The following is a 21,978-nucleotide window of genomic DNA, read 5'->3' as shown; positions in this document are numbered from 1 at the left end:
CCCCTAAAGGCAAGCCCCCCATGACACGCAGGGGAGGGTCCCAGCACCACGCAGCCCTCACCAGCAGCAGCAGACTGGGGACGAAGGAGGTGATGAGGTCCCACAGCAGAGCGGAGAGCCAGAACGTGGTCACGTAGACACCGCTGGTGAGCTGGATGTGCTTGGCCCTCGTGGCTCTCTCTTTGACTGTCAGGATGGAAAAGGAGCTGGACAGGAAAGCTATTCCAAAAAGCAAGTGGATGACAAGATAGTGTCCTTTGGGGCCCCTGCGGCAGAACATGGAGAGAGAGACTCGTTTAACTGGGACTCGCAGGAGCCACCTCTACAAGAACGGTTCGTCATGCTCCTCTTGGAGCAAAGAAGAAACAGGTGGCAAGAGACTCCACGGGCAGGGGGGAGGCTTTACTAGGGGGTGGCGGTGGCACGTACTGGTACAAGATATCCTCCAGGGCCTCCACGGCCGACTGAGGTTGAGGGTGGTTGACGGCCGTGATTGAAGCCCGGGTCCCTGAGAGCAGCTTGAAGAGGACGTTGTCCACCAGCGCCAGCGCCACGGCGGGGGAGTGGTAGGCCTGGTTGTTGAACAGCGCCGTCACCGTTGTGTGGTTCCCCGAGTCCTCAAAGGAAGCAGCCACGATGTATCTGTTATCGAAGCTCTCGGGCTCCTCCTCTGCCCTTTTCAGGAGGAGGTCCTCCACCAAGGCTGCGGGACAGCAGAGCGAGCCGGAGCTCCCACCCATCCCTCGCCCCTGGGCCTCTCCTCGCCCACCCACCCCCACCTGAGGCGGGGCTCCCCTGGACACGGCTGCCACCCCGATCCCGGTGACCCCTGCACCTGCAGGGCCGCCTCCTGGCCGGGCGCCCCACTCTGGGGGCCTCTGCAAAACCCTTTGGTCGACAGAAGCAGCGGCAGGGGGGAGGTCTAGGCATCTTTCCAGCTGTCTGTTCTCTGCCACCCCCGGGGCCTTTGTCCGGCCCGGGCGCCACCACCCTTGCCTGGGCTGCGTGGACGACATGCGTGTCACGGTGCCTCAGTGACCCTCACTGGCACCGGCACCTGAGCGCCCCATCACGATCCAAGCTCTGCTCTCATCCTCAGTTCTTGCCTCTCCTAAGGACCCCCTGTTCTCATGCTTATAGATGCTGTCCTGTGGTTCGGGGCATGCTCCGCTTCTCTTCTCCGACTGAGAGTCCAGTCCTTCCCTGCGCACACCTCGGGCTCTCACCTGCAGCCACTGGGCTCCCCTCCGGGCAGAGCTATGCCCCTGTGCTCCCACAGCACTCTCATCGTCCCCGCTGTCACTTTGCACTGCAAATGTCCCCCCTTCTCCTCTGACTTCTTGGCGAGGAGCTCACTATGGGCCGTAGTAACCCTGTTGGTCACTGTGCTCCCTCAGCACACAGCACCACAGAAATACATGACCCACCTAGAATTCCGGGATCTTTAGTTCGAGAAGGGACCTGCCATCACGGCGACCATGGTAACCACGCGGCTGGCGGGACCCCACTGCAGGCCCAGCATGCAGACCCTTGGCAGCACTCATGGAGGAGGCAAGGATTATCCTGCTCCCCACTTTGCCACACCATATTCTGCATTTGATCTCTTTATCTTAAAAAGTAGATACTTGGGGCAGCTGGGTGTCTCAGTCGGTTAAGCACCCGCCTCCGGCTCAGGTCATGATCCCAGGGTCTTGGGATGGAGCCCTGCATCTCCTTCTCCCTCTGCGTGCTGTTCCCTCTGCTTGTGTGCTCTCTCTCTCTGTCTGTCTCTGTCTCTGTCATATAAATGAGTACAATCTTTTAAGGGGATCCCTGGGTGGCGCAGCGGTTTAGCGCCTGCCTTTGGCCTAGGGCGCGATCCTGGAGACCCGGGATCGAATCCCACATCGGGCTCCCGGTGTATGGAGCCTGCTTCTCCCTCTGCCTATGTCTCTGCCTCTCTCTCTCTGTGACTATCATAAATAAATAAAAAATTTAAAAAAAATACTTTAAAACTTCATTTTTAGTCAAAATAACACATGAAATATAAATTTTAAAAAGAAATAATCATACAAGACTCACAGTGCCCTGTGAGTGAGTGAGGGGCAGTGCCCTGGCATGCCCCTCACTGTCCACAGTGTCTGCTCAGCGGGGACAGCCACTCTCAAACTGTCCAGCTGGCATTTCTCCAATTGCTAAGTAGCACATTTACCTATTGGTGTCCTGTTATGGAAGCAAGGACTTTCTTCTCCTCTCCCCTACGCTACATCATAAAGTTGGTTAAATCAGTTCACAGCTGAACCAAGTGATATGTTTCCTTTTTTGTACAACCTCCCCCTGCCCCAGAGTTAATGTCCTTCCTTTTCTTCCTTTTTTAAGAGATTTATTTCTTTTTAGAGAGAGAGAGAGAGAACAGGAGTGTGCACGTGCGCCAGGGGAGAGGCAGAGGGAGAGGGAGAGAGAGAATCTCCAGCAGACTCCTTGCCCAGCGTGAAGCCCGAATCAGGCCTTGAGCTCACGACCCTGAGATCATGACCTGAGCTGAACTCAAGAGTCAGATGATCAACCTACTGGGCCACCCAGGTGCCTCATGTCCTTTCTTTTCACGTTTGTGTAGCATTCTCTACCTCTGTCACCAAACTCACGCCACAGACATGTAAATCTCTTGGGACACGTCAAACACATCAGATAATCTATGGATTTTGTTTTGGGACCTGCCACAGTCCCCAGAAAGACACAGCCTGGTTTCATTTCTAGGCATCCTCCCTTCCCTGTCATCTGGGAGGTTAAAGACATTTTTTTGACACTTCCAGTGGGCGGTTCATCTAACTTCAGGGAGCACAATGTGGCCCCGAAGGACGGGGCATCCCCACGGGGAGCAGCGTGCCCACGGCTCGCCCTGCCCCGCTGAGCCTCAGACTTACTTGGAGTCTCCAGAGGGATCTGCTCCTCCGCCACAAGCATGTCTGTAAAATATTCCAAAAGCTGAGGATTCAGCCTGGAATTGGGGGAGATATAGAATGGGACGATGGTTTGACCGTATGTTTTTAGGGTCAGTTCCAGTGGGACATCATCCAGACGCGTTTCCAAGTTGAGGAAGGCAAGGCTGAAGACGGTGATCGCCAGAGGCACCAGGACTTGCACCGTTAGCATCATCATCCAGTTGCGCCATGAGTACGTGATCTTTTTCAGAAGCATGGCATAGAACTGTTGGCAGATGAGGCTGAGCTGGAGCAGAAGAGGAGCACTCCATTAGTGTGGCCACGGAGAGGAGCTGCTGGCCGGCTGCACGGCCCCTGGCCCACACCCAGCTGCCCTCTCTCACATGGGGGCTAACATTTGGATTATGCTCAGAATTTGCCACGAGTTAAAATTCTTTCACCTAGTGACTCGACCGACAACGGCAGAAAAAGAAGTCATACGTTGGAAAGATCTAGAAGAGTTGCCTACACAGATAGCAAACGTAAGTATGATACAACTTTTTTCCTATACCTACCAGGTTATCAGAGATCTTAAGTTGGTGAGGCTATGGGAAAATACCACTGGGGGAGTTTTAATTTAGTACAATTTTTTTCAGAAAACACATTAGCTAGATGAATCCGATCGAATTTAATGTTCATATAGTCTTTTAACTCAGAATTCCACTTGTGGTGACGTATCCTACAGGTGTGCCAGTGTAAGAACGCAGGACCCGGGCACGGATCGTAAATGTGAAGCATGTGGTCCTGTGCACTGAAGACCAAGAAACACAGGTGGGCCTGGGGTGGGAGACCCTGGGGGTCAGCACCGTGGGCTCCCACTCTGCTTCTCGTCAGTGCTGCCAGAGCCTGGGTAGGGAGGAGGCCGCGACTCGTCTACCCAAAGCCTTTGTGGGAAGAGGCGAGGTGGTCTGGTTTGACTCAGGCGCTCCTAAATTCCCGGCCCCAAATACCGACAAATCCCTGAAAGTCTCTACCAAGCAACCCTGAAATTTCCCACACTGGACATGGTGGAGGCCACAGCCACCGTAAGTATTCCTCAGGAGTCACTGCTTGCACCTTGTCGGAGGTGGTACCCTGAGAAATACTTCCTGGGAAGTCTCTAGAAGCAAAGCTTGGCCTAGTGGAGCCCAGATGAACCTCTTACTGGAGGCTGGAGAGCAGCTTACTGGAGGTGGCTGGTGGAGATGACCCGGAGACCCTTTCCAGCTCAGGGGCCCCATGGATGACAGCTTCCTCTTTCTTATGCAATTCAACATAATGATACAATGGAATCAATCTCTTCCCTAACCCATGGAAACCAGTGTCACTATTTTACAGTCACACCTTGTGGATGCCCGAATCAAGACCACTTTGTAAGATGCACATCAATGTTCTTTTTTTTTTTTCAACAATAAAAGAACATTATAGGTTACCCATATATTTCATAAGGATGTTTAAAAAAATCTTCAACTCCAGGTGATGTAATGTGTGATCTGTTTCACAGCAAAAGATGAAAAAGTAAGATTAAACATGCTTTTGTGGCCAGTAGGCTCAGTACTTTTATTCTTTCTTCTTTTTGGTAAGAGGAAGGACCAAGACCTTTCCTGTAACCTCTACTGTGACCTTTTCTGATACTTCACCCATTGGGTTAATCCTGGTCAGGAAACCCTAGCATGTTGCCTTTGAACTAGAGCCGAGAATCTGGCATTGCTGAAACCTAGCAGGGCCTGCCTTTCTTTTATGCTAAAAATCTGCACATTTTTTCTCAGGCCTGTGAGAGGTTGACCTGCATTTCTTGAACAGCGTGATTCTAAGAATTGCACCAAAATCTGCCCTCTTGCTTGCATTTGAAATACTTGCTCACCCCCGTGTTCATGTGGATTGGCAGGCCAGACCGTAATGAGAAGATCCTGGAGTGAAAGCGTTTAATCCTGCTGATAGGAATTCTCAGTTGGGACTGCATCGAGGAGGTCTTGAGGGCTTGGATATCTGTGCTGGTGTCTGACAACTTGTTCACCCTAAACCGAAGCCAAAACAAAGAGAAATGCAAATTTACAAATTCACAACTCACTTGGGTTTGTTTGGATTTAAAGAGTCTTCAACAGGCCCTGAGTAAATATTGAATTAACTGAATATTGAATTGACTAATGACCAAGGGCTTATCCAAAGAACTGAGGCGAAGTTAGCATGAATAGATTCAATTATTTTCCTTGAAAGATGCCATATGCAAATTAAAACAGAAATGAAATATCACTTAATATCTATCTTATGAGCAAAATCATCCATCATAGCGTGCGGCACTGCTGACCCTCTAGGCCAGGGCTGGGTAAACTGCAGCCCGGGCCAAATCTAGCCAAGGCCTTGTTTTTCTGTTTGGCTCTGAGCTCAGAATGGATTTTTGTAAATGGTTACTGGTTAGATGGTTATCTAATTACCTACATATTCTCCTTGATTATGCCCCTGAGTCTACATAGCCTAGAATGCTTACTCTCTGGCCTTGAGAGAAAAAGTTGGACGAACCCTGCTCTAGGCGAAAGGACGCTTTCATTGCTGGCAGCAGACTGTTAAGAAGGCAAGATATATATTTTTGTTCACAGTCTTTGGGTCAATTATTCTACTCCTGGGAATTTGCCACAACAAAATAGCCCAGTAAATGGTGGCTCATTTTCCGTCCAGTACAGTTGGGTAAAAGACCCTGTGTGTGTTCCCTACGGCTGTGGCACAGATTACTCCCAAATGTAGCAGCTTGAAGCAACCGTAAGGGTTTATTCTCTGTGCGTCAGGAATTCAGGAGCACCTGGTGGGTGGTGAGGCGCAGCAGGCCTGGCCAGAGCTGCAGTGGCCCGAAGGCAGGGCTGGGGCACGAGGTTCCACTTCCAAGATGGTGCCCTCACCTGGCCTGTGCACAGCTAGCTCTCCCAGGGTAGTTGTGACGAGAATGTTGGTTTTAATTAACGGGGATGATCAAGGTAAAGGTGAGATAGCAAAGACGTGTGTCAGAGCGTCACACGTTCATCCCTGAGGTGAGCAACACTGTCGTTGAGTTGAATGATACTTTTTTTTTTTTTCTAAATACTTGAAGGAGGGTAGCCTGGGAGGCTCAGCAGTTTAGCGCCGCCTTCGGCCCAGGGCCTGATCCTGGAGACCCCAGATCGAGTCCCGTGTCAGGCTCCCTGCATGGAGCCTGCTTCTCCCTCTGCCTGTGTCTCTGCCTCTCTCTCTCTCTCTCTCTCTCTCTCTCTCTGTGTCTCTCGTTAGTAAATAAGTAAGATCTTAAAAAAAATACTGGAAGGATATTGCCTCAAGTTTTTGTACTCTCCTTAACGAAATGACTCCAGATATAAGACACTTTTAAACTTAAGTTGCATTATTTTTTAAAGGTTTATTTATTTATTCATGTGAGACACAGAGAGAGGCAGAGACACAGGCATAGGGAGAAGCAGGCCCCACACAGGGAGCCTGACGTGGGACTCAATCCCAGGACTCCAGGAGCACGTCCTGGGCCAAAGGCAGGTGCCAAACCACTAAGCCACCCAGGGATCCCCTACTTTGCATTATTAATGTTGTCTTCATCACTTACTCAATCTAGACATTCAACAAGACAATAAATTAAACCCCAGTGAAAGGTGTTAACCAAGGTCTTCGGTGTAAATACTCTCATTGTGGTTTTGATTGCAAATCATCATCACAACGCGTCCATCACACAGATAGAAGTAGATGTGAATAACCTCAGGAGCACAGATAGTAGAGTGTAGCCAGATCATGAGGAGATGAAGCCTCAGTATTACCGTTTGTGATATTGTGATTTATAATAAGAAATATATGCTTGGTCTTCATTCTGGTCCTGGCACTGAGCTCCTAAAATGTTTACAATTTCCTAAGTGGAGGTGGCAGTTAAGGTGTGTTTTGTTGTACGAATGACTGTGGCTTTTGGAAAGCATCCGCAGATCTGGATTGGGGCCACTGGCCAGGAGAACCATCCATGTGATGGCAAAGTTGGAACTTCTAGGCCTACCTCCCAACCTCCTGGGAGGGGACAAGGGGCTGGAGACGGAGTCCGGGCACCAGCAGCCAATGATTTAATCAATCAACCTTGTGTATGTGATGAAGCCTCCATAAAAACCCAAATGGGCAGGGTTTGGAGGGCTTCCAGGTTGGTGACCCCGTGGAAATGTGGGGACAGTGGTGCCCTCAGAGATCATGGAAGGTTTGAACTCTTTCTCTGTGGACGTGTCCACCTGGATCCTGTATCCTATCCTTTATAATAAACTGGTAAATGGAAGCCAGTGTTTCTCTGAGCTCTGTGAGCCATCCTAGCAAATGAATTGAAGGGGGAGTTGTGGGAACATCCAGTTTATGGCTGGTGGGTCAAAAGCACAGGTGACCACCTGGACTTGTGACCAGGGACTAGAGTCGGGAGGATGGGGGGGCAGTCTTGCAGCCCAGAGCCCTTAACCTCTGGGATCTGATGCTATTCTCTTAGATACGTAGTGTCAGCATGGAGTTACCAGCTTGGTGGTGTGGGAAAAACCACACTCTGGAATTGGTATCACAATTGTACCACCGTTTTTACTGTGATTTATTTATAAGCTTGTGCAACTTAAGTTTTATTAATTGCTGTGTTTAACTGGCTCGCACAATTCTTGATGACTTAATGATCGGCTCTCATGAGCCAATATGAGCCAGCTCCAGCATACCTCTGGCAGGAGCCCCAATTCCTCGTTGGTTGTTGGCAAAAGCATTAGCTCCTGGCCGCATGGACTTCTCCCTAGGGCTGCCTGTGTGTCCTCACAAGACGGTAGCTGGCTTCTCCCAGACTGAGCCGAGAGAGAGAGAGAGAGAGAGAGAGAGAGAGAGAAAGGGAGCACGGGACTACAATACTTCTGTGACCTAGCCTTATTAGGCACATAGCCGATTCTGCAAAATCTTGCTGCTTATACGGGTCAGTCCTATTTACGGTGAGAGGGTGAGGCAGGAGTGGGCACCAGGGGAGCCTCACCGGAGCCGCCCTGGCCTTGTTCCCACAGACCGTGTACCCCGGAGGCCCTCCTCACCTTTGCTGAGGCTCTGCTTCTCTCCACGGTTTCTCCCTGACTTTTCTAGGCTTTCTACGTGTACATCCTTTAGCTTTTCTACACCTTGCAGGATACTAGCGACAATTATCAGAATTTGTCGTGCCTCTGGTCAGGACTTCATCTGGTACCTGAGGTGGATGTGTTGGGGAAGACAGCACATGGCACTTCACCACAATGTTTGCTTTGGCCCCATGAAATGTCATGGCATAAGGTTGTATTTTGTTTTTTAAGATTTTATTTATTTATTTGAAAGAGAGTGCATGAGAGGGGACAGAGGCAGAGGGAGAAGCAGAGTCCCCACCGAGCGGAGAGCCCGATGCGGGGCTCGATCCCAGGACCCCAGGACCCCAGGATCATGACCTGAGCCGGAGGCAGATGCTTAACCCACTGAGGTACTCAGGTGCCCTCTAAGGTTATATTTTTAATTTTTCTTCCTCATTTGGTTTCTGCTAGTATAATTTGTTTTTTCTATTAGATAACAGTGTTGTTTATTAAGACTGAATTTCAGGGGATCCCTGGGTGGCACAGCAGTTTAGCGCCTGCCTTCGACCCAGGGCGTGATCCTGGAGACCCGGGATCGAATCCCACGTCGGGCTCCCGGTGCATGGAGCCTGCTTCTCCCTCTGCCTGTGTCTCTGCCTCTCTCTCTGTTGTCTATCATGAATAAATAAATAAAATCTTAAAAAAAAAAAAAAGACTGAATTTCAGGAAGGGAGGGAGGGGAGTTTCCTACAGATGGAGGTTGGCGCACACTGCCCTCCTTCAGGCATCAAACGAGACTTTTGCAGGATGCAGACTACGAGCTCCCCCGAGAGCTTCTGCACCGCGGTAGACGGCGTCTCACAGACCCCCCAGACCCACCTCCGAGTGCTCGCACTCTGCCATCATCCGCCTCATTTTCTTCCCAGTTTTATCGAGATGTAGGCGACACATGCCATCAAGTAAGGTGCCCACCATCATGCCCCCAGAGATGCATACACTGTGGAGCGACCTCCACTGTGCGTCCAGCTAACATCCACCACCTCCCAGAGTTACAATAATTTTTGCATGTGGTGAGAACTTTTAAGATTCACTCTCTTAGGGGACGCCTGGGTGGCTCAGTGGTTTAGCGTCTGCCTTGGGCCCAGGGCATGATCCTGGGGTCCTGGGATCGAGTCCCACGTTGGGCTCCCTGCATGGAGCCTGCTTCTCCCTCTGCCTGGGTCTCTGCCTCTCTTCCTCTCTGTGTCTCTCATGAATAAATAAATAAAATCTTAAAAAAAAAAAAAGACTCACTCTCTTAACAACTGTCAGATACACAATACAGTACCGTTAATGACAGTCACCGGTCCGCACATGACATCCCCAGAACTTACTCGTCTTGGAATTGGAAGTTTGTGCTTCACCTGCCCATTCCCCCACCCCCACCCCCCCGGTGACCACAGGTCTGTTCTCTTTCCAGGGGTGTGTCTTTAGACTCCACAGGTAAGTGAGTCCACACCGTATTTGTTTTTCTTCTGTCTGACTTATTCACGGAGTGTAATGCCCTCATGTCTGTGTCATTGAGAATAATAGGATTTTCCTTCTTTCTAATGACTGAGTACTATTCTTTTATGGGGCTGGTGTGTGTGTACGCTCCATGGAAGCTTTTTAATTTGATACAGTCCCACGTGTATTTTTGCTTTTGTTGCTTGTGTTAGTCTCCTCCCCTTGATTGTGAGCTGGACCTAGTGACTAACTTCTTTTTTTTTTTTTAAGTTCTAGCTTTTTCATTTAGATTTTATTTATTTATTTATCTATTTATTTATTTGAGAGATAGAGCAGAGTGAGGGACAGAGGGGGACAGAGAGGGATGAGCAGACTCCATGCCAAGTGTGAAGCCCAATGCAGGCTCAATCTCATGACCTCTAGATCATGACTTAAGCTGAAACCAGGAATTGGATGCCTAACGGAGTGCAGATAATTTTTTTTTTAAAGACACTGAAGACCTAATTGCTATACACAAAAGACTGCCCCTAACAACCGAAGAATGCATGTTCTTTCAAGAACCTAGGAAATTTTATGAAAACAGAATATAAGCTGAGCCACAGACAAGCATTTTGAAGGAAGGAGGCTCGACAGAGACATACCAGAACCAGAGTGAAATCAGGTCAGAAATCAACTCCATTAGCAAAACAGACAAGGCACAAGAAAACAAGAAAGCAAGTTTTTCAAAAATCTCCATGAATTTGGAAATTAAGAAACAGTTCTCAGTAAGCCACAGGTCAGAGCGGAAACCACAATGGAAAACTAAGCAAATTTCTCACTGACTGGTAATGAAAATACTACATACTCAAAAACTGAAATTCAGGCAAGCAAAACTCAGAGGGAAGTGTATGTCCCCATACATACACATACCTGTGTTATGCGGCTGTATGTATATGTACACGTATGTCTGTGTGGCTGCAAACCGGCAGAGTAAAGTCGAAGGACGTAGAAGGAACCGCTGGCTGTGATAAAACGCTTCCCCTAACCAGGAGAGGACATCCCTCCTCTCTGCTTCTAGTCGGCATTATGCTGCAGACCCTACTAGTGAGATGAGCCAGTTAAAGGCATAAAGACTGGAAAATTGGAAGTAAAACTGTCTTTACCTGACGGGAGGGTCATACAGAAAATACTAAGGAAGTCAACCCCAGACTGTCTGAACTAACGAGTTAAATAATGTCTCTAGACATATAACATACAAAAATGATTTCTAGATCTGCAACAAGTGATTGGAAGCTAAATTTAGAAACCCATTTCCATAGCTTCAGAAAATATGAAGTACTTCGGAGTAAGTTTAGCCAAAGACAATGCAGAACGTCTGGAAACTGCAAAACATGGCTGATAAAAATGAGAAATGACCTCCCAAATAAACGAAGCTACGTGTGATACCTATGGATTGGAAGGATGAATGTTTGAAAGATGTCCATTCTCCCTAAATTAATCTGTAGATTCAACTTAGTACCAGTCATAGTCCCTGCAGGTTAAAAAAAATACTTTATAGTTTAGACAGTTTTAGGTTTACAGCAAAACTGAGCAGAAAACAGTTCCCATCTACTCATTCTACCCCTGCTTCACTCACACACACCCCGTTCCCTCGTTTTCCCTATTGTTAACGACTTGCAATTAGTGTGGTGGATCTGTTGTAACCAATGGAGGTCCTTTTTTCAAAATAGAATCTGATGAGTTTATATTTAAATTTACATGTTAACACAAACGACCCATAATGGCCAAAACAATCTTGAAAAAAATAGACCTGAAGGAACCATCTACTACCTAACTTCTAGACGTCCCACAAAGCCACAGGAACCCCAATGGTGAGGGACTGGCATGGGACAGACAACTGTTCAGTGGAACAGAATAGGGAATGTAGAAATTGCCATACACATTCGATTGATTTTTGGTGAAGGTGTGAAAACAATTCAGTGTGGAAGGAAGTCTCTTCCCCCAAAAGGTTCCATCATGACTGGATACCCATGTGCAAGAAAATGAGCCTCAGGGACGCCTGGGTGGCTTAGTAGTTAAACATCTGCCTTCAGCTCAGGTTGTGATCCTGGGATCCAGGATCAAGTCCCACGTCGGGCTCCCCACAGGGAGCCTGCTTCTCCCCCTGCCTGTGTCTCTGCCTCTCTCTGTGTGTCTGTCACGAATAAATAAACAAAATCTTAAAAAAAAAAAACCATAATGTGTTTGGCACCTGCATAAAAACACTAATGGGTGCTGTGAGGAGCTATGGGCAGGAGGACAGTCTCATCTGAGACGTGAGAGGAAGGGATGCAGAGACAGGTGTTTATGCGCATGAGTATAAGTGACTACTGGCATTCTCGAACAACAATAATACAGGTTTGTGAAGTTGAAAAAAGAGAGAATTAAAATATACGTATATAGGGGTGGGCGCATGGGTGGCTCAGTCGGTCTAGCGTCTGCCTTCGGCTCAGGTCATGATCTCAGGGTCCTAGGATGGAGCCCCATGTCAGGCCCCCTGCTCACTGGGGAGCCTGCTTCTCCCTCTGCCTCTGCCCCTGCCCACTCATGCTCTCTCTGTCACTTTTACTCTCGAGTAAATAAATAACATCTTTAAAAAATACAATGTATACAGGTTGGTGATGGTGAGGTGTGTGTGTGTCCCAGGGTCTCAGCATTGTCCAGGAGCGGAGTGAATATATTACTTCACTTGGCACTTTGATAAATTCCATACGTGTGTCTCAGTGTCTACGTTGACCACTAATGTGATACCGTAAGAACATGTAATCTCCAACTAGCATGAGGGAGAAAAAAAAATACAGAATGAGGAAAAATAACCGAAAAGGGGGAGAGAAAAAGCCATGTGGACTAGCAGAAAAAAAATAAAATATGAGCTTTAATGTGTCATTAATAACACTTGTAACAGCCTACTGTTCCAGGTAGCAAGCAGGTTCGGCCAGAGCAGCTGTTGCTGTCTGGGCTCGTGTGGCCTCCTGGGGGCCCCCTGAGCGCCCCGACACGAGGAAGGCCTTCCTCGAGGGCGGCTCAAAGCTTGCTAGCTCGGTCAGGCAGCCATGAGCCCGAGGCCGTGAGCCTTCCTGACCACGAGAGCCACCCGTTACTCACAGTCGCCGACGGTATCCCAGAGGACACCGTGTCGCTTGGTTTGCTTTGTCACCCCTGGAAGGGGTCGTGGATTCAGCGCTCTGCCCGGCAGTGTCCCTCTCACTGCGAGTCCTCGTGGGGGGTGGGAAGGGCCGGTGAGGGTCGGACCCGAGCCCCGCACCCGGGTTGGGCGCAGGACCCTCGGGAGCCCCCCGGCCGCCAGACCCTGGGCTGTGCGGTGTCGGCCCCCCCTTACCGGACGAACACCTCCTCCATGGTGGTGACCGCCACCCCGAAGCTGGCGACCCCCAGCTCCACCTGCCGCCGCTCCAGCTCCGTGAAGAGACGTGCGAACCTGCAAGGGAAGAGCGGTTGTCTCCCCGCGGGTGCAGGGGAACCCCCCACGGGCCCTGGCGCTCCACGGGGAGATAGCGGGGCCACGTCAAGTGCTCAAGTGCTCGGCTTTGGGGCTCCCGAGGTCAGCACTCTGCACTGGGACAGCGGGGGGATGGATTTACTCCCAAACGTTTCTGGGGCAATGACTCTCGCATAGGCCTCGTGAACGATGCAGCTTTCCGTGTGGTTTCTGGGGTGCTCCCTGAGAACCCGGAGCCACCTGAGCCCTCCCGTGTGCACGCGCTGCTGTGGCCAGGCCCGGCTGGGGGGCGATGTGGGGGGTGGGGGCTCGGCGTGCCCTGCAGACACTGCAGTGCCGAGTGGACACCGAGAGGGGCGTGCACCCAGCAGCGCCCCTCTCCTCGCACCCCCCTCTGCATGCCTTCCATTGTCTTCTAGCAGCTGAGTGGAGTGACGCTGAGCGCAGCCCCGGGCACACCCACCACCTGCCACCTGCCACCTGCCACCCGGCCTCGGCCTCGGGGAGGAGCCCGCGCTGCACGGCGCCGGGTTGATGCCCACTACTGCTTGCCCGGGCTAGTTCCCCCATGCCTCCGGGTCTCTCCCCTCCCGAACTGGGGGGGTGTTGGGGCGTCAAGTGTTCGCAGGCTCGCTCAGCTGCAGTTGCCGAAATCATGCCCGTGAGTGGTAGGCTCCAGGTGTGGGGCGATGCCGTGCTGTCACCCACCGTGGGGCAGGCCTCTCCAGCACCCCACAGGGTGCTCTCCGCCCCCTCCAGGTGACTCGTCTCCCGCCCTCACACGACCAGTGTCGTGCCTCCTGCTGCCACCGTGCCCGGCTCCTGTCCTGTGCTGCCCGGGCCCGGCAGCGGAGCGCGCGGCCTCCCCTCGTGTCCAGCTTGCCCAGCCGCGGGACGGGAGGCTCAGCAGGCCGGTGCCGCGCCGAGGTCCTCTCGTCGGGGTGGGGGTGGGGGTGTTCCACGAAGGAATACGCCGCAGTCGAGGTGTACGGTGCCTCTCTTGATCGACATTTGGACGCAGGTGATGGGTCTGGGGACCTGCAGGCTCCGCTCGGTTTCTTGCTTCCCCGAGGGCCCCGGCCTGTGGAGCCCCAGGCCCTAGAGGACTTAGCAGATGCTCCGGTCCATATCCCGGCTGCGCCCAGTCTTCCAGAAATCCCACCGCAGCCCCGACCTGGGCGCCAAGCCCTCCTGGGCCCCCACTTAAGTCCATTCGACCCGTTCCTATTTTGCTAATGACATTGTGTTTACGTTCATGTTCTGGTTGTTGGTATCACAGGCCCGCTGCCCAACCCCCCCCCCCCCCCATGACTTGGGGGCTGCTTCCTTCTCTATTTCCCGAAAGATTGAGGTTATTTCCTCAGTGACTGATGGGGACTGGAATCCTCTTTGTGGTAACGTTTGTCATTGCAAATTCAATTTCATCAGTAGATGCGTGGTTATTCAGATTCTTCTCTTTCACTGTGTGTCAGTTGGAGTAGGTTGTGTTTTTCAAGAAATCAGCCTGTTTTATCTACATTCTAAACAGTTTAGCCCATTAAGTCTCCAATTTATTTGTGGTTCTTTCTCATTATCCTGTCGTAAGTCTGTGCTGGGTGTGCATGGTGGTTTGCTCATTCCTCATGCTGTTCTTGTATTTCTTCTTTTTCTCCTTAATGGCTTAGGCGGGGGCTTAATCATTTTTATTGATATTGTAATAAACAATGTCTGGCTACTTTTTTCCCTCAATGTTTTTGTTTCTTATTCCACCATTTGTTCTCTTCATATTTATTATTTCTTTTCTTCTCTGTACTCTGCATTTAACATTCTCTCTGCTTTTTCTGCCTCCCTCAGCTGGAAACTCAGGCCACTGGCCTTGAGGCTTTCTTCTTTCCTAACAAGTGTTTTGGGGCTATATTTTTCCCTCCGGGCACCGCTCTAGCAGCATCTGAACATTTTGGATCTGTTGTGTCTTCATCATTGTCAATTCTAAACTGTTTCTAATTTCTCTTTGACCCATAAGCTGTTCAAAAGTGTTCAGAAGTTGAGTTTCCAAATGTTTGTGGATTTTCTAGGCATCTTTCTGTAATCAAGTGCGAATTTATCCCTTCTGCTGCGTGTTGATGAACATGACTCATGACGGAGAGCCTACATATGAGACAAGGATGCCGGGAAGACAGCAGAGTGGAAAGGACCCAGCATCTGCCTCCCCACTGACACAGCATCTGAGCTTGCAGAATCTGCCTAATGTGCCTGGCCCGGAAAATTATAGTCAGAGCCGTTAGGCAAGAAAAAAGAAGTAAGAGGCATCCAGAGCGGAGAGGAAGAAGTGAAATTATGTGTTTGCAGATGACGTGATTTTATATGTAGAAAACTCTACAGGTGCTACAATGAAGCTGTGAGAAGTAATAAGTGAGTTCAGCAGAGTAGCAGGATAGAGAGCCAACACGCAGAAATCAGTTGCATTTCTAAATACAGTGAACAAATCTAAAAAGGAAATAACAAAAATAACCCACTTACAATAGCGCCAAACAATAAAATACTTAGGGGTTAACCCAAGGAAGTGAAAGACTTGTAGAATGAAAGCTATAAAACATTGCTGAAGGGAAGTAAAGAAGACGTAAATACACTGAAACACATCCCATGTTCATGGACTAGGAGATGTGATGTTGTTCAAATGCCAATACCGGCCAGAGCATTCAACGGATTCAGTACAGTCCCTACCCAAAAAAAGCAATGATTTTTTTTTTTTTTTTTGCAGAAATAGAAAAACCCTTCCTAAAATTCATATGGAATCTCAAGGGACCCTTAATAACCAAAACAATCTTGCAAAAGAACAAAACTAGAGAATGATACTTCCTTGATTTCAAAACTTGCTACAGGGCAGCCCCGGTGGCTCAGCGGTTTAGCGTCACCTTCAGCCCAGGGCGTGATCCTGGAGGCCTGGGATCAAGTCCCATGTCAGGCTCCCTGCATGGAGCCTGCTTCTCTCTCTGCCTCTCTCTCTGTGTGTCTCTCATGAATAAATAAACAAAATCTTGAAAAAAAAACTTGTTATGAAGCTACAGTATCCAAACAAGGTGTTATTGGCATAAGGGCAGACACATAGACTGATGGAAGACAGCAGAGAGCCCAGAAATAAGCCCTCGCACATATGGTCAAATGATTTTCAACAAAGGTGCCAAGAATTTGATGAGGGAAGGACAATCTTTTCAACCGATGTGGAAACAGGACATCCAAGTGTGAAAGCATGACATTGGACCCTACGTAACACTACATACAAAAATGAACTCAAAATAGATCAAGGACCTAAATGTAAGACCTAAAATAATACAACTCCCAGAAGAAAACATGGCACAGAAGCTCCACAACATGGGATCTGGCAATGATTTCTTGGACGTGACATCAAGGGCATAGTAACAAAAGAAAAAATAAATGGGTTGGACTTCATTCAACTTAGAAATTTTGTGCATCAGGAATTTACTATCATCAGAGTAAAAAGACAACCCACTAAATGGGAGAAAATATTTGCAGATCCTGTTATCTGATAAAGGACTAATTAATATCCAGAATATATAGAGAAGTATATAGAACAATAGAAAACAGAACAATAGAAAACAGCTTGATTCAAAAATGGGCAAAGGACATGAGGGGTGCCTGGCTGGCTCAGTCAGAGGAGCATGCACCTCTTGATCTCAGGGTTATGAGTTGAAGCCCCACGTTGAGGATAGAGATTACTTAATAAATAAAAGTTTGTGTTTTTTTTTTTAATGGGTGATAGTAGACATTGCTCCAAAGAAGACTACAAATGGAATAAGCACATGAAGAGATGCTTAGCATCACTCATCATTGGGGAGATGCAAAACAAAGTTACCTCATGCCCATTAGGTTGGTGAGTAATTTAAAAAAAGAAAAACAGAAAACAACAGGTATTGATGAGCTATGGAGAAATTGGAATTCTTATGTACTGTGGGAGGGAATGTAAAATGGTACAGCCTCTGTGGAAGACAGCATGGCAGTTCTTCAAAATTTTAAAAATAAAATTACCATATGGCTCAGCACTTTTCCTTCTGAGTAAATATATCCCAAAGAATCAAAAGCAGAGTCTTGAAGGGATACTTGCACACCCGTGTTTGTGGCAGCATTATTCAGCATTATCCACCACAGCTAAAATGTGACAGCAACCCAAGTGTCCATTAACAGATGAATGGATAAACACAATGTGGGGTGTGTGTGCACACGTGTGTGTGTTATAGACTAGTATTCAGCCTTAAAAAGGAAGGAAATCCTGCAATATGCCACAGCACTGAATCTTGAGGACATTGCACTAAGTGGTCTAAGCAAATCACAAAAGTATAAATACTGCATGATGGCAGCTGAGGGCAGCCCGTATCACGGAGCCAGAAAGTATAAGGGTGGGTGCCAGGGGCTGGGGGAGGGCAGTGGGGACTCAGTGCACTCCTGGAAGTGACCCAGTAGAGAGAGACTCTGATGGTGTGGTGAGTCCAGAAGGCGAGGTTTTGAGAAGGCAAGATGGAAGGATCTGGAGCTGGTGCAGAAGGGCGAGCCTCCACCAGGAAGAGAGGCGAGTCGTTGGCTATAAAGATGGAAGGAAGGAAGACACGTGTGACGAGAGTGAAGGGGACTTCTTGTTTGGTGGCTCCCATCTTCCTCACTAAGTTGAGCTAAGACTCCTCCCTGAGAACCACATGAGGGAGAGGAGGTGGTAGCGAGTGGCGGGAACCACTCTGAAGTCTGGAATAATTGAGGAAAATCAGGCCAGATGTTCGTCTTGGCTCAGCCACCCAATAAGAGCGTCTGTAAAGTCACATTTAAGAATTTGACTTTGGGACACCTGGGTGGCTCAGCAGTTGAGCATCTGCCTTTGGCCCAGGGTGTGATCCTGGGTCCTGGGACTGAGTGCTGCATCGGCCTCCCCGCAGGAGCCTGCTTCTCCCTCTGCCTGTGTCTCTGCTTCTTTCTCTGTGTCTCTCATGAATAAATAAAATCTTTTTATAAAAAAATAATTTGACTTTAACTTGAAGGCTGCTGGGGGCCATCGAGGGGTTTAAAGGAAGGAGGGGACATGATAAGAGCCCCGTTACTTTCGAGTGCTGCTCTGGCTAGAGTGTCCTGTCTTTCCAGGAGATAGCAGAGGCCTGGGGGTCCAGACCCCGGCAGAGTAGAGAGGCCTTGCTGATGAGAGGGGCAGCGGAGCCGGCTGTGAGCGTGCACACGGGGACTCCCGTCCTCTGGGGTCCGCACCTGTGGATGTTCTTTTTAGGAAGAATAAATGTTAATTCTTCTCCAGTGCTGGACTGCAAAACTGCATTTGGTATGTGCTGATAAATCAGATGAGAAATCTTTTCTGTGCTACAATGAGGTTTCTTCACCAAAGTCATATAATATCCAGCACCTGAAACAACATTTCAAAGACCGTGAAACCTTCTTTGGGGGCAGAGGGTGGGCTGAGTTAGCCAGCAAGCGCAACAAGCCGGGAGGGGATGGATGCCTGACCAGGGTGCTAGCTGGGTGTGGAGGTGGGGGTCAGGGAGGGCCCCCAAGGTTTTTGGACTGATGGGATCGGGGCACCTCTAAGGTTTGGGCCAAGCTCGTAGAAGAAGGGAGCTGTCTGTGCCGGGGGCAGTGGGTGCGGTGGCAGAGAGCAGGGTCCAGGGGGGGTACCGGGCTGCCTAGGGTTTGGACAAGTCCCAGAGAGCCTGTCAGCGTCCACACGGGCATGGAATAGACTCCAGGTACACGCATGTGGAGTTCAGGAAGGGGTCCAGGCTGGAGAGACACTCATTTTCCAGCACAGGAACCCAGATGAGGACACCCGGTCCGTGGGCAGAGATGGAGTGAGGCGGTGGAGGCGCATCCACGCCCCAAGCAGCAGAGACACAGGAGGGCCCGGGGTCCCAGAGACCAGGGGCAGCACTTGTGGAAACAGCCCGCACCTGCGCGAGCGCTCCACACTGGCTCGCTCCTTGAGTGTCCATTTTATAGGTGGAAGGGAAGGCAAAGGATAAAGCTCCCGGCCACACGGATGAAGAGGCCAAAACCAGCAGAGGGGACTCAGACTCGGATCTCCTGACCCCAGGTCTCAGATCTTTCCCTGTCTCCTCCTGTCCCAGCCCCTCCGCTGGCCTCAGCGTCCCCCCGGGGAAGCCAGCAGCCCCCCCGCCCAGGACAGGGCCTGTCCCCGCTGCCTGCCCACCCCGCTCACCATACTTCTGCTTGAGGAACAGCGAGGACCCGCAGCATTGCAGCTCCCCCTTGGCCATGATGGCCACGCGGTCCCCCAGCAGGTCGGCCTCGTCCATGAAGTGCGTGGTCAGCAGCACGGTGCGGTCGCTCTTGTGCTGCTGCAGGAGGTCCCAGATGGCCCTCCTGGAGATGGCGTCCATGCCCGAGGTGGGCTCGTCCAGCATCAGCACCTGGGGGCGGAGGAGCGGCCCGGCCCGGGCTAGCTACGTGGGACGCTCTGGTTCTGTGCACATGTGGCCACGCTGTGGGCATCTGGGGGTCCGCAGCCTGCCCCTGCCCGTGGAGGGCAGCCGCCCTGGGTGCCCGGCCCTGGCCCGGGGCCTCCTGCCCGCCTACCTTGGAGCCTGCTATGAGGGCGATGCCGATGGAGAGCTTGCGCTTCGTGCCCCCACTCAGGAACTTGCTCAGGGCGTCCCGCTTGTCCTCCAGCCCGAGGACGTGCAGCATCCGCTGGACTTCTTCAGGACACTTGTGGCAGGACAAGCCCTTCAGCTGCAACAGTGGGGGTGGGGAGGTCTGGAGGGGTTCCCGGTGGGGGCGGGGGCGGGGGATGGGCTGCCGGGAGCCTGGCCTTGGTGCCACCTCCTCCGTCAGTCAGTGTGCCTGCCTGGTGCCGGGCTCCCTCCCGCCTCCCTGTGGGGGCCCCTGTCTGGCGAGCATTGTGCCAGGATATACGTAAACTGGGCACAAGACTCTCACTACCTTTTGGGAAGGGGATGGACAAGAGGCGTTTGCATCTTGAACCACGTGAGTATATGTCATATTAATAGTAAGTATAGCATATTAAAGGGTCACGTATCACGACCAAGTGGGGTTACCCTGGGGGCCCGGGGCAGCTTCCACCCAGGGAAAACTCTGCATAAGTGTCGCATGATGAAGGGTGTGGCTGACCTCTGCCCCCAGTTCCTAGAAGGGCCTCTAAATCCTTGGGACGATGGGGGTGTCCTTGTTATTTGTGTCATACCCTCAGCCACACCTGAGCGGACATAACGGGTTGACTCAGGACCTGCTAGGTGCGAGGTGTGCAGAGGCTGCAGATGGAGTTCAGCCATGTGGTCCATCATTTGACCATTAGGGCCTATGTGATGAAACCCCAAGAAAACCTGGACACTGGGACACCTGGGGAGCTCAGCGATTTAGTGCCTGCCTTAGGCCCAGGGTATGACCCTGGGGTCCTGGGATCGAGTCCCACATCAGGCTCCCTACAAGGAGCCTGCTTCTCCTCCTTTTTTTTTTTTTTTTTAAGATTTATTTATTTATGATAGAGAGAGAGAGAGAGAGAGAGAGAGAGAGATAAGCAGAGACACAGGAGGAGGAAGAAGCAGGCTCCATGCCGGGAGCCCGATGTGGGACTCGATCCCGGGACTCCAAGATCACGCCCTGGGCCAAAGGCAGGTGCCAAACCACTGAGCCACCCAGGTGTCCCCTCCTGCTTCTCCTTCTGCCTGTGTCTCTGCCTCTCTCTGTGTCCCTCATGAATAAACAAATAAAATCTTAAAAAAAAAAAAAAAAGAAAGAAAACCTGGGCACTTGCAGGTTAAGTGAGCGCCCCAGTATGCAGTCCTGTGCCAGTGGGGGCATGCATCCGGAGGACACGGGAGCTTCCTATTTGGGACTGTCCAAGACCTCACCCTGCTCATCTCTCGTTTAGGCTAGTCCTGATTTGCATCCTTCATAATCAAAGTGTGACCCTTGCCCTCTCCCCCGCCTGAATGTTTAGGGAATAGTGTCCAGAAAAAGTCTCAAGACCTTGTGAGGTTGGGTCAGGGAGCTGCAGGCTGTCTTACTGTCATCCCCAAGAACAGACGCAGAGGAGACCGAGCGTGCCATCCCCAGACTCACCCGAGCATAGAAGTAAAGATGCTCCGCTACTGTGAAGTTATCGAACAAGATATCGTGCTGGGGGCACCAGCCCATGCTTTTCCGGATCTGAGCCACATTGCAGGAAATATCATACCCGTTGATATATACCCATCCGCTGGAAGGAGCAAGGACACCTGGGAGCAAGCGGGAGGCACAGTCTAGGGTCATCGTCAGCCAGAGCACGCAGCGCTTCCAAGGCTCGACGACGTCCTCCATGTGTTTGCAAGCATGTCACGGTCAGTGACATCCAAGGAGGGTGAGCCCTGTGATGGTGAACAAGGACGTGCAGGGGCGGCGGGAGAGACCGGACGTGAGCCTCCTGCCTCTGAGGGGTGCCGGCCTGCCTCGGTGGGTACAACACACACAGGCGCGTGTCAGGCAAAGACACGGTGATAAGCGATACGAGGGCAATGTAGTTTGGGGGGACAGTATCTGGGGCATCTAACCATTCTGAACTGAGACCCAGGACTGATTCGGCTCTGATTCCCAGTAAGCCCTGGGGAATGTGGGGTGCCCGTGGGGAGGTGTGGGCCTTCACAGCCGGGCTGTCAGGGCACTCTCACCCTTTATTCCATCTCCTTAGTTTAACTCTATTTGCAACAAGATTAAAAGAAGAAAGTGTAGCGAAGCACACAAAGGACGCAGGTCCCAACCTGGACCCCCAACCCCTGTTCAGCATAGCATCGTGGATTCCTTCACGCACACGCTGACTCAAGGGTTAAAGTTTTTAGCAAAAATGGGAAAATAGAGACTCCAGGGTTTTTTGTTTTTGTTTTTGTTTTTTTAGTGTATGTGCTGCTGAAGAAGTAAGCACTAAATTCTGCTTTTTTAACTGGCTTTTCCTCCGCCAAAAAGGAAAAATTGAGGCCATTTCTTCACATCCACAAAACTGATCTAATTTGGGAAGGCT

The 21,978-nt window shown here is 50.5% G+C and overlaps 1 protein-coding gene and 1 long non-coding RNA gene across 9 annotated transcripts in view; one reads left to right on the top strand and one right to left on the bottom strand.

Annotated features, from left to right (window-relative positions):
* Window positions 1-21,978, bottom strand: part of LOC140638293 (ATP-binding cassette sub-family A member 17-like) — a 78,082-nt gene that overhangs the window by 18,554 nt on the left and 37,550 nt on the right. For all 8 annotated transcript variants that reach the window (XM_072835378.1, XM_072835376.1, XM_072835379.1 and 5 more), the window contains 9 exons: window positions 21,048-21,202; window positions 19,542-19,697; window positions 19,165-19,375; window positions 18,204-18,354; window positions 12,840-12,938; window positions 4,804-4,957; window positions 2,904-3,207; window positions 430-703; window positions 62-266 (listed from right to left, as the gene is read on the bottom strand). In XM_072835378.1, the coding sequence (XP_072691479.1) occupies window positions 62-266; window positions 430-703; window positions 2,904-3,207; window positions 4,804-4,957; window positions 12,840-12,938; window positions 18,204-18,354; window positions 19,165-19,375; window positions 19,542-19,697; window positions 21,048-21,202 (1,709 nt within the window). The remainder of the gene's footprint in view (window positions 1-61; window positions 267-429; window positions 704-2,903; window positions 3,208-4,803; window positions 4,958-12,839; window positions 12,939-18,203; window positions 18,355-19,164; window positions 19,376-19,541; window positions 19,698-21,047; window positions 21,203-21,978) is intronic.
* On the top strand, window positions 818-5,242 carry LOC140638297 (uncharacterized). Its single transcript, XR_012035395.1, has 3 exons — window positions 818-3,442; window positions 3,646-3,731; window positions 4,709-5,242. It is a non-coding gene; the product is annotated as an uncharacterized lncRNA (long non-coding RNA).

Source organism: Canis lupus, chromosome 8 (assembly GCF_048164855.1).
Source record: "Canis lupus baileyi chromosome 8, mCanLup2.hap1, whole genome shotgun sequence".
NCBI lineage: Eukaryota > Metazoa > Chordata > Mammalia > Carnivora > Canidae > Canis > Canis lupus.
Note: the sequence above shows the minus strand (reverse complement) of the source record. Positions and strands in the feature narration are given on the sequence as shown.